The following is a 13,026-nucleotide window of genomic DNA, read 5'->3' as shown; positions in this document are numbered from 1 at the left end:
TGTTGGATCAGCTGGATCAGCTAGACAGTCCCTGTTGGATCAGCTAGACAGTCCCTGTTGGATCAACTAAATAGTCCCTGTTGGATCAACTAAATAGTCCCTGTTGGATTAGCTAGCCAGTCCCTGTTGGAGGGAATCTATGGCCAATGTAGAGTATGATGACTGTGCTTACCTCCCATGTGTCCCATGATACCGCCTTCAGCAGGAACAGAGAGAGAGAGAGAGAGAGAGGGAGAGAGAGAGAGAGAGAGAGAGAGTGAGAAGAGGTAGAGATGCTCAAACACAAGAAATAAACACAAAAAACTCAGACTGTGTCTATTTAATTCATGCATTTCAAAGTCATATGTCTAAACAAACAGAAATTATGAAAATGCTAACGAGTCACAACTATACGTGGTGGTAATGAATGTCTCGCCATGCAGACTGAGCTCAGCCAGGGTCTAAACATGTATCATACACGTATAGGAGCTGTTACCAACTTGACATATTGCCTGCCTGACCGTCTGCCTGAACGGGCCAACCCACCTGAGAGGCTGAGGACACGGCTGTGCCAACATGACTTGGTGCAGCCAGGGTGGACAGGTCCATGTCCAACAGGTTGGACCCTGCAGGGCTGTCAAACTGACATGGGAAGGAAGGATACCATACATACAGACAGTTAACAGGAGAACGAGGGCGGGATTAGCAAGAGTCACACTTTATGTGGATAGCAGAGTTGGATTCAAGTCAAATTCAGAAACTAAACTGAAATTCCAATATTAATTTGTTTTTAAATAATTTATCAGTAATCTGAAAACGAGAAGCTATTTATTTATGTCAAACGTGTTAGATTTTTTGGGGGGGATTTTAAATTCATATCACTTCCTTGAATTGACTGACTTCAATTCCAAATTGACCCTGACCTTGGTGGATAGTCGCCAATAGAAGACCTACAGTATCCACAAAATATCAACTGCAACTCTGTTGGTGTGTAACAGCTTGCTTGGGTTCTGGTAAGGGTTAGGGTATGTTTAGGGTAGAGTAAGGGATGGGGTATGTTTAGGGTAGAGTAAGGGTTAGGGTATGTTTAGGGTAGAGTAAGGGATGGGGTATGTTTAGGGTAGAGTAAGGGATGGGGTATGTTTAGGGTAGAGTAAGGGATAGGGTATGTTTAGGGTAGAGTAAGGGTTAGGGTATGTTTAGGGTAGAGTAAGGGATGGGGTATGTTTAGGGTAGAGTAAGGGTTAGGGTATGTTTAGGGTAGAGTAAGGGATGGGGTATGTTTAGGGTAGAGTAAGGGATGGGGTATGTTTAGGGTAGAGTAAGGGATAGGGTATGTTTAGGGTAGAGTAAGGGTTAGGGTATGTTTAGGGTAGAGTAAGGGATGGGGTATGTTTAGGGTAGAGTAAGGGTAAGGGTATGTTTAGGGTAGAGTAAGGGTAAGGGTATGTTTAGGGTAGAGTAAGGGTATGTTTAGGGTAGAGTAAGGGTAAGGGTATGTTTAGGGTAGAGTAAGGGATAGGGTATGTTTAGGGTAGAGTAAGGGATGGGGTATGTTTAGGGTAGAGTAAGGGATAGGGTATGTTTAGGGTAGAGTAAGGGATGGGGTATGTTTAGGGTAAAGTAAGGGTTAGGGTATGTTTAGGGTAGAGTAAGGGATGGGGTATGTTTAGGGTAGAGTAAGGGTAAGGGTATGTTTAGGGTAGAGTAAGGGTTAGGGTATGTTTAGGGTAGAGTAAGGGTTAGGGTATGTTTAGGGTAGAGTAAGGGATGGGGTATGTTTAGGGTAAAGTAAGGGTTAGGGTATGTTTAGGGTAGAGTAAGGGATGGGGTATGTTTAGGGTAGAGTAAGGGTTAGGGTATGTTTAGGGTAGAGTAAGGGATGGGGTATGTTTAGGGTAGAGTAAGGGTAAGGGTATGTTTAGGGTAGAGTAAGGGTAAGGGTATGTTTAGGGTAGAGTAAGGGTAAGGGTATGTTTAGGGTAGAGTAAGGGATAGGGTATGTTTAGGGTAGAGTAAGGGATAGGGTATGTTTAGGGTAGAGTAAGGGATGGGGTATGTTTAGGGTAGAGTTAGGGTATGTTTAGGGTAGAGTAAGGGATAGGGTATGTTTAGGGTAGAGTAAGGGATAGGGTATGTTTAGGGTAGAGTAAGGGTTAGGGTATGTTTAGGGTAGAGTAAGGGTAAGGGTATGTTTAGGGTAGAGTAAGGGATAGGGTATGTTTAGGGTAGAGTAAGGGATAGGGTATGTTTAGGGTAGAGTAAGGGTTAGGGTATGTTTAGGGTAGAGTAAGGGTAAGGGTATGTTTAGGGTAGAGTAAGGGATGGGGTATGTTTAGGGTAGAGTAAGGGATAGGGTATGTTTAGGGTAGAGTAAGTGATATGGTATGTTTAGGGTAGAGTAAGGGATGGTGTATGTTTAGGGTAGAGTAAGGGATGGGGTATGTTTAGGGTAGAGTAAGGGATAGGGTATGTTTAGGGTAGAGTAAGGGTAAGGGTATGTTTAGGGTAGAGTAAGGGTTAGGGTATGGTTAGGGTAGAGTAAGGGTTAGGGTATGTTTAGGGTAGAGTAAGGGTTAGGGTATGTTTAGGGTAGAGTAAGGGATGGGGTATGTTTAGGGTAGAGTAAGGGTAAGGGTATGTTTAGGGTAGAGTAAGGGATGGGGTATGTTTAGGGTAGAGTAAGGGATGGGGTATGTTTAGGGTAGAGTAAGGGATAGGGTATGTTTAGGGTAAGGGTAAGGGTATGTTTAGGGTAAAGTAAGGGTTAGGGTATGTTTAGGGTAGAGTAAGGGATAGGGTATGTTTAGGGTAGAGTAAGGGATAGGGTATGTTTAGGGTAGAGTAAGGGTTAGGGTATGTTTAGGGTAGAGTAAGGGTTAGGGTATGTTTAGGGTAGAGTAAGGGATAGGGTATGTTTAGGGTAGAGTAAGGGTTAGGGTATGTTTAGGGTAGAGTAAGGGTAAGGGTATGTTTAGGGTAGAGTAAGGGATAGGGTATGTTTAGGGTAGAGTAAGGGATGGGGTATGTTTAGGGTAGAGTAAGGGTTAGGGTATGTTTAGGGTAGAGTAAGGGATAGGGTATGTTTAGGGTAGAGTAAGGGATAGGGTATGTTTAGGGTAGAGTAAGGGTTAGGGTATGTTTAGGGTAGAGTAAGGGTAAGGGTATGTTTAGGGTAGAGTAAGGGATAGGGTATGTTTAGGGTAGAGTAAGGGATATGGTATGTTTAGGGTAGAGTAAGGGTTAGGGTATGTTTAGGGTAGAGTAAGGGTAAGGGTATGTTTAGGGTAGAGTAAGGGATGGGGTATGTTTAGGGTAGAGTAAGGGATAGGGTATGTTTAGGGTAGAGTAAGTGATATGGTATGTTTAGGGTAGAGTAAGGGATGGTGTATGTTTAGGGTAGAGTAAGGGATGGGGTATGTTTAGGGTAGAGTAAGGGATAGGGTATGTTTAGGGTAGAGTAAGGGTAAGGGTATGTTTAGGGTAGAGTAAGGGTTAGGGTATGGTTAGGGTAGAGTAAGGGTTAGGGTATGTTTAGGGTAGAGTAAGGGTTAGGGTATGTTTAGGGTAGAGTAAGGGATGGGGTATGTTTAGGGTAGAGTAAGGGTAAGGGTATGTTTAGGGTAGAGTAAGGGATGGGGTATGTTTAGGGTAGAGTAAGGGATGGGGTATGTTTAGGGTAGAGTAAGGGATAGGGTATGTTTAGGGTAGAGTAAGGGTAAGGGTATGTTTAGAGTAAGGGTAAGGGTATGTTTAGGGTAAAGTAAGGGTTAGGGTATGTTTAGGGTAGAGTAAGGGATAGGGTATGTTTAGGGTAGAGTAAGGGTAAGGGTATGTTTAGGGTAGAGTAAGTGATAGGGTATGTTTAGGGTAGAGTAAGGGTAAGGGTATGTTTAGGGTAGAGTAAGGGTAAGGGTATGTTTAGGGTAGAGTAAGGGTAAGGGTATGTTTAGGGTAAAGTAAGGGTTAGGGTATGTTTAGGGTAGAGTAAGGGATAGGGTATGTTTAGGGTAGAGTAAGGGATGGGGTATGTATAGGGTAGAGTAAGGGTTAGGGTATGTTTAGGGTAGAGTAAGGGTAAGGGTATGTTTAGGGTAGAGTAAGGGATAGGGTATGTTTAGGGTATAGTAAGGGATGGGGTATGTTTAGGGTATAGTAAGGGATAGGGTATGTTTAGGGTATAGTAAGGGATGGGGTATGTTTAGGGTAGAGTAAGGGATAGGGTATGTTTAGGGTATAGTAAGGGATGGGGTATGTTTAGGGTAGAGTAAGGGTTAGGGTATGTTTAGGGTAGAGTAAGGGTAAGGGTATGTTTAGGGTATAGTAAGGGTAAGGGTAAGGAGTCAGGCATGAAGTGATAAAGGAAAAGAGAACAGGTAACGGGCCGTACCTGTGTTGGAGACGTAACACTGATGTTCGGAGCAGCAGCAGCATCAAACAGGTTAATGATGTTTTCTGGTTTCATGTCCCGACAGGGGGTGGATTCAGGCCTCGGCGGCATCGCTGGTTTCAGCTGCGCAGCGTAAGGACGGAGAGAAAGACGGGTAAAAACATGGGCCACATGGCATACATTGAAACGTGTGCCTTTCCGTGGCTTCCTTTTGGAAAATAACTATGAATTAACAGATATATTTTCGAAATAGTTGTCAACATATAACATCACATTAAGGTGTCGGATGTTCACTGTATTACAGGGAACCACAGCAGGTCTATTTCTCTCCAGGAGCTTATTCTGTCCATCCACCATTCAGCTGTGGAACATGGCTGGTAAATTCTGTCCATCCACCATTCAGCTGTGAGAACATGGCTGGTATATTCTGTCCATCCACCATTCAGCTGTGGGAACATGGCTGGTATATTCTGTCCATCCACCATTCAGCTGTGGGAACATGGCTGGTATATTCTGTTCATCCACCATTCAGCTGTGGGAACATGGCTTGTATATTCTGTCCATCCACCATTCAGCTGTGGAACATGGCTGGTATATTCTGTCCATCCACCATTCAACTGTGGGAACACGGCTGGTAAATTCTGTCCATCCACCATTCAGCTGTGGGAACACGGCTGGTATATTCTGTCCATCCACCATTCAGCTGTGGGAACACGGCTGGTATATTCTGTCCATCCACCATTCAACTGTGGGAACATGGTGGCTCTCAACACCCGACAACAAAAAGAGTTGGCCACTACCATCCGAGAGATTGTTCGTGAGGAAATTACCTCTGCCTTCGACTTGCAATTAAAACCGATAAATGAATCTCTTCACCTACTCACTTCAATAGTGGATACCTACTCAACTAAAATGGAAAGTTTGGAGACAGAGGGGCGACTCCCTGACCTGGAAACAGTGCAAACTAAGCTAGATCTCCTAAAAAAAATGAAACAGAATCACTCAAAAATCATTCACAGGACTTGAAACTGGTGTGGAAACGGGAAAGACAACGGCCATCTTTTCTATGAACTGTTTGGGCAGAGAAGCTGGGTCCCATGGCGATGATAAACATTGCGCAACACATGGCTCCTCTTGCGACGGATCTCGGTGTATGATTGTACAAATCCACAGTTTTGAAGTCAAATGGTAAATTGTTCACCTCACAGCGGAATCGGAAGCTCTGACCTACGAAGAAGATTAGCATCTACCCAGATCTGAATACCGAACTGCTAAAACAGAGGGCGACCTACAATGAGGTGAGATCCCAGCTACACAAGCTAAACCTTAGACTTGGCTTCATCCACCCGGCAAAACTAATCTTGACTTTCCAGAATACATTACACACGTTTTCCACTGCCAAGAAGGCTCAAGACTTCTTCGAGAAACACATCAAGCTAAACACACGAGGGGATGAGCCGACAGATCTAGGCTAGCCTAGGCTAACAAGATCTAGGCTAACCTAGGCTAACCAGTTCTAGGCTAACCTAGGCTAACTAGATCTAGGCTAACCTAGGCTAACCAGATCTAGGCTAACCTAGGCTAACTAGATCGAGGCTAACCTAGGCTAACCAGATCTCGGATAACCTAGGCTAACAAGATCTAGGCTAACCAGATCTAGGCTAACCTAGGCTATTCAGATCTAGGCAAACCTCAATTTGACTGTCTCTATATTCAGGTATGCTATTCCATATGTAATGGATGTGAAATGGCTAGCTAGTTAGCGGTGGTGCGCGCTAATAGCCTTTCAATCGGTGACGTCACTTGCTCTGAGACCTTGAAGTAGTGGTTCCCCTTGCGCTGCAAGGGCCGTGGCCTTTGTGGAGCGATGGGTAAAGATGCTTCGTGGGTGACTGTTGTTGATGTGTGCAGAGGGTCCCTGGTTCGAGCGAGGGGACGGAGGTAAAGTTATACTGTTACACATATACAATCACCCAGCCTATGGCTATGATGCTGCCCTCAACATAAGACAATGATGAGGACACCCCATCAAATGAAACATTATTATTATTATTGCTGAACATTGGACTTTATTATTATATTGCTTATGTTCCAGGACATGTATTAATGTGTACACTCCAAATTAATATGATCCTACATTTTTTTTATTCTCTGAACACTGAATTCCATCTGGTGATTGGGACAGGCATGAATGCCTTTTGGGACATGCAGGACAAATCTAATAAGGACCAACTACCATACACACACCAAATGCTCTCCAGCATATACTCTCTGACTACAACCTCATTGATGGCTGGCGAGCACATAATCCTAAAGCAAAAGAGTACACTTTTCTACTCAAACAGACATAAAACATTTTCACTAATCGATATCATGCTTTTATCTACAACTCTATTTTCTTTAATCAAGAAAATAGAAATTTGACATATGAGCTTGTCTGACCATCACACTCAAATTTCAGAATCTCCTAAAAGGGCCACAAGATGGCATTTCAACGTTTCATTACTACAAAATCCTACTTTCTGTGATGAATTTGAAATAGAACTAAATAAGTTCATAATGATCAATAATAATTCTGATTCTATCAAAGGTTTTATCAACAAACATTATTTTCAGACCAGGTTTTTATTTCTTTATTTAACTAGGCAAGTCAGTTAATAAGAACAAATTCTTATTTTCAATGACAGCCTAGGAACAGTGGGTTAACTGCCTTGTTCAGGGGCAGAACAACAGATTTTTACCTTGTCAGCTCGGTGATTCGATCGTGCAGCCTTTCGGTTACAAGTCCAACGCTCTAACCACTAGGCTACCTGCCGCCCTAACCACTAGGCTACCTGCCTCCTCTAACCACTAGGCTACCTGCGTCCTCTAACCACCAGGCTACCTGCCTCCTCTAACCACTAGGCTACCTGCCTCCTCTAACCACCAGGCTACCTGCCTCCTCTAACCACTAGGCTACCTGCCTCCTCTAACCACCAGGCTACCTGCCTCCTCTAACCACTAGGCTACCTGCCTCCTCTAACCACTAGGCTACCTGCCTCCTCTAACCCCTAGGCTACCTGCCTCCTCTAACCACCAGGCTACCTGCCTCCTCTAACCACTAGGCTACCTGCCTCCTCTAACCACTAGACTACCTGCCTCCTCTAATCACTAGGCTACCTGCCACCCCTACACTCTAACCACTAGTCTACCTGCCTCCTCTAACTATTAGTCTTCCCAAAGTCAAGACAGAACCTAATTTATTGATAAGACAGAGAGCAGAATTTGCCAATCCAATCAAGTAAGACTCAACCATTCCCTCCATAGTAATCGTCCCAGTCGTTTACTGGCCAACAAGCTACGCAGTAAATGATCAATTAGCTGATATATTAACAATTGAATCTGAAACAGGGGAATTACTATCAGAACCCCAATTAATCAATCAAAGATTGATTATCCTGCTTCTATAAAGAACTGTACACCTCTGACTGTAAATCCTAAAATAATACCCTGTATATAGCCTCCACATTGACTCTGTACCGGTACCCCCTGTATATAGCCTCCACATTGACGCTGTACCGTAATACCCTGTATATAGCCTCCACATTGACGCTGTACCGTAATACCCTGTATATATCCTCCACATTGACTGTACCGGTACCCCCTGTATATAGCCTCCACATTGACTGTGTACCGGTACCCCCTGTATATAGCCTACACATTGACTCTGTACCGTAATACCCTGTATATAGCCTTCACATTGACTCTGTACCGTAATATCCTGTATATAGCCTCCACATTGACTCTGTACCGTAATACCCTGTATATAGCCTCCACATTGACTCTTTACAGTAATACCCTGTATATAGCCTCCACATTGACTCTGTACCGTAATACCCTGTACATAGCCTCCACATTGACTCTGTACCGTAAAACCCTGTATATAGCCTTCACATTGACTCTGTACCGTAAAACCCTGTATATAGCCTCCACATTGACTCTGTACCGGTACCCCCTGTATATAGCCTCCACATTGACTCTGTACCGTAATACCCTGTACATAGCCTCCATATTGACTCTGTACCGGTACCCCCTGTATATAGCCTCCACATTGACTCTGTACCCGTAATACCCTGTATATAGCCTTCACATTGACTCTGTACCGTAATACCCTGTATATAGCCTCCACATTGACTCTGTACCGTAATACCCTGTACATAGCCTCCACATTGACTCTGTACCGGTACCCCCTTTATATAGCCCCCACATTGACTCTGTACCGGTACCCCCTGTATATAACCTCCACATTGACTCTGTACCGTAATACCCTGTATATAGCCTCCACATTGACTCTGTACCGGTACCCCCTGTATATAGCCTCCACATTGACTCTGTACCGTAATACCCTGTATATAGCCTTCACATTGACTCTGTACCGTAATACCCTGTATATATCCTCCACATTGACTCTGTACCGTAATACCCTGTATATAGCCTCCACATTGACTCTTTACAGTAATACCCTGTATTTAGCCTCCACATTGACTCTGTACAGTAATACCCTGTATACAGCCTCGTTGTTGTTATGTACATGTATTGTGTTCATTTTTGATTGATTAGATTTATTCACTTTAGTTTATTTAGTAAATATTTTCTTTATATATATTTTTTATATTTTCCATTACTTCTAGAACTGCATTGTTGGTTAAGGGCATGTACACAGATAATATTCAATTCTATATTGAGTGGATTGGCAGTAGAGTTGTTTCCATGTTAAGCTAAAATTAGTAAATTACAGTTTTTAGAGTTAAATATAAACACTGAATAGAGTAAAAATAACTCGGAAAATTGAACAAGAGTAATTTCTACTCTATTTAGACTGGCACCAAATGTTATCTTTTGTAGAGTATAATTCTATTCAATTTGAGTAAAATTTACTCAGATACATTTACTGTGTAGGTAAGCATTTCACGGTAAGTTCTACTCCTGTTGTATTCTGCGCATGTGACATATACAATTTGATTTGATCTGATTTGTATTTCTAAAATTAATCAAAGCACATCAAACCTACTGCCTCTCAAGACCCCGATGGAGGACTCCATCTCTACTTATGGAATCTCATTTTTTTCCCATTTGAAATATTTGGGAATAGATACAGTGGGGAGAACAAGTATTTGATACACTGACGATTTTGCAGGTTTTCCTACTTACAAAGCATGTAGAGGTCTGTAATTTTTATCATAGGTACACTTCAACTATGAGAGACGGAATCTAAAACAAAAATCCAGAAAATCACATTGTATGATTTTTAAGTAATTCATTTGCATTTTATTGCATGACATAAGTATTTGATACATCAGAAAAGCAGAACTTAATATTTGGTACAGAAACCTTTGTTTGCAATTACAGAGATCATACGTTTCCTGTAGTTCTTGACTAGGTTTGCACACACTGCAGCAGGGATTTTGGCCCACTCCTCCCTACAGATCTTCTCCAGATCCTTCAGGTTTCGGGGCTGTCGCTGGGCAATACGGACTTTCAGCTCCCTCCAAAGATTTTCTATTGGGTTCAGGTCTGGAGACTGGCTAGGCCACTCCAGGACCTTGAGATGCTTCTTACGGAGCCACTCCTTAGTTGCCATGGCTGTGTGCTTCGTGTCGTTGTCATGCTGGAAGACCCAGCCACGACCCATCTTCAATGCTCTTACTGAGGGAAGGAGGTTGTTGGCCAAGATCTCGCGATACATGGCCCCATCCATCCTCCCCTCAATACGGTGCAGTCGTCCTGTCCCCTTTGCAGAAAAGCATCCCCAAAGAATGATGTTTCCACCTCCATGCTTCACGGTTGGGATGGTGTTCTTGGGGTTGTACTCATCCTTCTATTCCTCCAAACACGGCGAGTGGAGTTTAGAGCAAAAAGCTCTATTTTTGTCTCATCAGACCACATGACCTTCTCCCATTCCTCCTCTGGATCATCCAGATGGTCATTGGCAAACTTCAGACGGGCCTGGACATGCGCTGGCTTGAGCAGGGGGACCTTGCGTGCGCTGCAGGATTTTAATCCATGACGGCGTAGTGTGTTACTAATGGTTTTCTTTGAGACTGTGGTCCCAGCTCTCTTTAGGTCATTGACCAGGTCCTGCCGTGTAGTTCTGGGCTGATCCCTCACATTCCTCATGATCATTGATGCCCCACGAGGTGAGATCTTGCATGGAGCCCCAGACCGAGGGTGATTGACCGTCATCTTGAACTTCTTCCATTTTCTAATAATTGTGCCAACAGTTGTTGCCTTCTCACCAAGCTGCTTGCCTATTGTCCTGTAGCCCATCCCAGCCTTGTACAGGTCTACAATTTATCCCTGATGTCCTTACACAGCTCTCTGGTCTTGGCCATTGTGGAGAGGTTGGAGTCTGTTTGATTGAGTGTGTGGACAGGTGTCTTTTATACAGGTAACGAGTTCAAACAGGTGCAGTTAATACAGGTAATGAGTGGAGAACAGGAGGGCTTCTTAAAGAAAAACTAACAGGTCTGTGAGAGCCGGAATTCTTACTGGTTGGTAGGTGATCAAATACTTATGTCATGCAATAAAATGCAAATTAATTACTTAAAAATCATACAATGTGATTTTCTGGATTTTTGTTTTAGATTCCGTCTCTCACAGTTGAAGTGTACCTATGATAAAAATGACAGACCTCTACATGCTTTGTAAGTAGGAAAACCTGCAAAATCGGCAGTGTATCAAATACTTGTTCTCCCCACTGTATGTTTCCTTCCTCAGATAAAACCATTGCCAGAAACTTTAACAGAACGCTCAAATTAACAGAACGCTGTAATTAACAGAACGCTCTAATTAACAGAACGCTCTAATTAACAGAACGCTCTAATGAACAGAAAGCTCTAATGAACAGAAAGCTCTAATTAACAGAACGCTCTAATTAACAGAACGCTCTAATTAACAGAACGCTCTAATTAACAGAATGCTCTAATTAACAGAATGCTCTAATTAACAGAACGCTCTAATTAACAGAACGCTCTAATTAACAGAACACTCTAATTAACAGAACGCTCTAATTAACAGAATGCTCTAATTAACAGAACGCTCTAATTAACAGAATGCTCTAATTAACAGAATGCTGTAACTAACAGAACGCTCTAATTAACAGAACGCTCTAATTAACAGAATGCTCTAATTAACAGAACGCTCTAATTAACAGAACACTCTAATTAACAGAACGCTCTAATTAACAGAACGCGCTAATTAACAGAATGCTGTAACTAACAGAACGCTCTAATTAACAGAACGCTCTAATTAACAGAATGCTCTAATTAACAGAATGCTCTAATTAACAGAACGCTCAAATTAACAGAACGCTCTAATTAACAGAACGCTCTAATTAACAGAACGCTCTAATTAACAGAACACTCTAATTAACAGAATGCTGTAATTAACAGAATGCTCTAATTAACAGAACGCTCTAATTAACAGAACGCTCTAATTAACAGAACGCTCTAATTAACAGAATGCTCTAATTAACAGAACGCTCTAATTAACAGAATGCTCTAATTAATAGAACGCTGTAATTAACAGAACGCTCTAATTAATAGAACGCTGTAATTAACAGAACGCTCTAATTAACAGAACGCTCTAATTAACAGAACGCTCTAATCAACAGAACGCTCTAATTAACAGAACGCTCTAATTAACAGAACGCTCAATTTTTTCTTTATTCAAAAACCTTAACCTTCTAAATTTGACGTTTGGAGAAACGTGTATAAATGACTAATTCTGCAGTAGGACTTGTTGTAAAGCGTTACTAACATTCTGAATGAGAGCATGTCAGTATCTCCCTTTCCCTCTCCCTTAGAGTCTAGTTCCCTCACAGACTAGATGGAGCCAGTATTGCTCCCAGGAGATGTCTGCAGATGAGGTGGAAATCTGTTGTCTGTTCTTTCTTAATATAAAAATGTTGGTGTGTGTGTGTGTGTGTGTGTGTGTTTTTGCATCCGGGCGCAAGTCTGTGTGTGTGTGCTTGCCTTTAAATACAATGAAAAACTCCCCCGAAAACTTGCAGCAACAGCCTCTGTGTGCAAAGGGTTAAAGAGAAAATAAATAACCTTGACTGAAACCTAAGTCGATCTCAGTTCCATTAGGCCAAGTTAACCTCCCCTTTCATCTAAGAGGATCATAAGCAGTGTGTCTTGGTTGGGTCGTGTTTCGGAGGACGCACGGCTCTCGACCTTCGCCTCTCCCGAGTCCGTACGGGAGTTGCAACGACGAGACAAGACTGTAACTACCGACTGTGGATACCACGAAATTTGGGGAGAAAAAGAGAAGAAAAATAAACTAAGAATATCCTGTAGTTAAACTGCGAGTTTGACCAATTCCAGCCCCCTTACTTAGGGAAGAGGTTTGGTTCTGCTGACTTTAAAAACATATTTTTTTATTCTACTCCAAAATAAATTAAAAATAAAGTGACTCTGACACCATTGAAAAAATATAATTTCCACCTCCAGCCATAAAAATATATTGGTAAAAATGATGTTAAAATGTTTTAACATATTGGACCATCACTGTGCGGTCTATATTATCATATGTTTATTATTACTATTAGCAGAAAGCATGATCACCTGTAGCCCAACTGATGAATCATCGTGGCTATAACATGTATATAGGCTGAA

General features: G+C 42.3%; 1 protein-coding gene across 3 annotated transcripts in view; it reads right to left on the bottom strand.

Moving 5' to 3' along the window:
- LOC139538931 (myc box-dependent-interacting protein 1) overlaps positions 1–13,026 on the bottom strand; it is an 89,127-nt gene that overhangs the window by 12,701 nt on the left and 63,400 nt on the right. For all 3 annotated transcript variants that reach the window (XM_071341513.1, XM_071341514.1, XM_071341515.1), the window contains 3 exons: positions 4,370–4,492; positions 526–621; positions 173–196 (listed from right to left, as the gene is read on the bottom strand). In XM_071341513.1, coding sequence (XP_071197614.1) covers positions 173–196; positions 526–621; positions 4,370–4,492 — 243 coding nt within the window. The remainder of the gene's footprint in view (positions 1–172; positions 197–525; positions 622–4,369; positions 4,493–13,026) is intronic.

The sequence above is a fragment of the Salvelinus alpinus genome, chromosome 14 (assembly GCF_045679555.1).
Source record: "Salvelinus alpinus chromosome 14, SLU_Salpinus.1, whole genome shotgun sequence".
Lineage (NCBI taxonomy): Eukaryota > Metazoa > Chordata > Actinopteri > Salmoniformes > Salmonidae > Salvelinus > Salvelinus alpinus.
The sequence above is the reverse complement of the archived record's forward strand: the minus strand, read 5'-3'. Positions and strand labels throughout refer to the sequence as shown.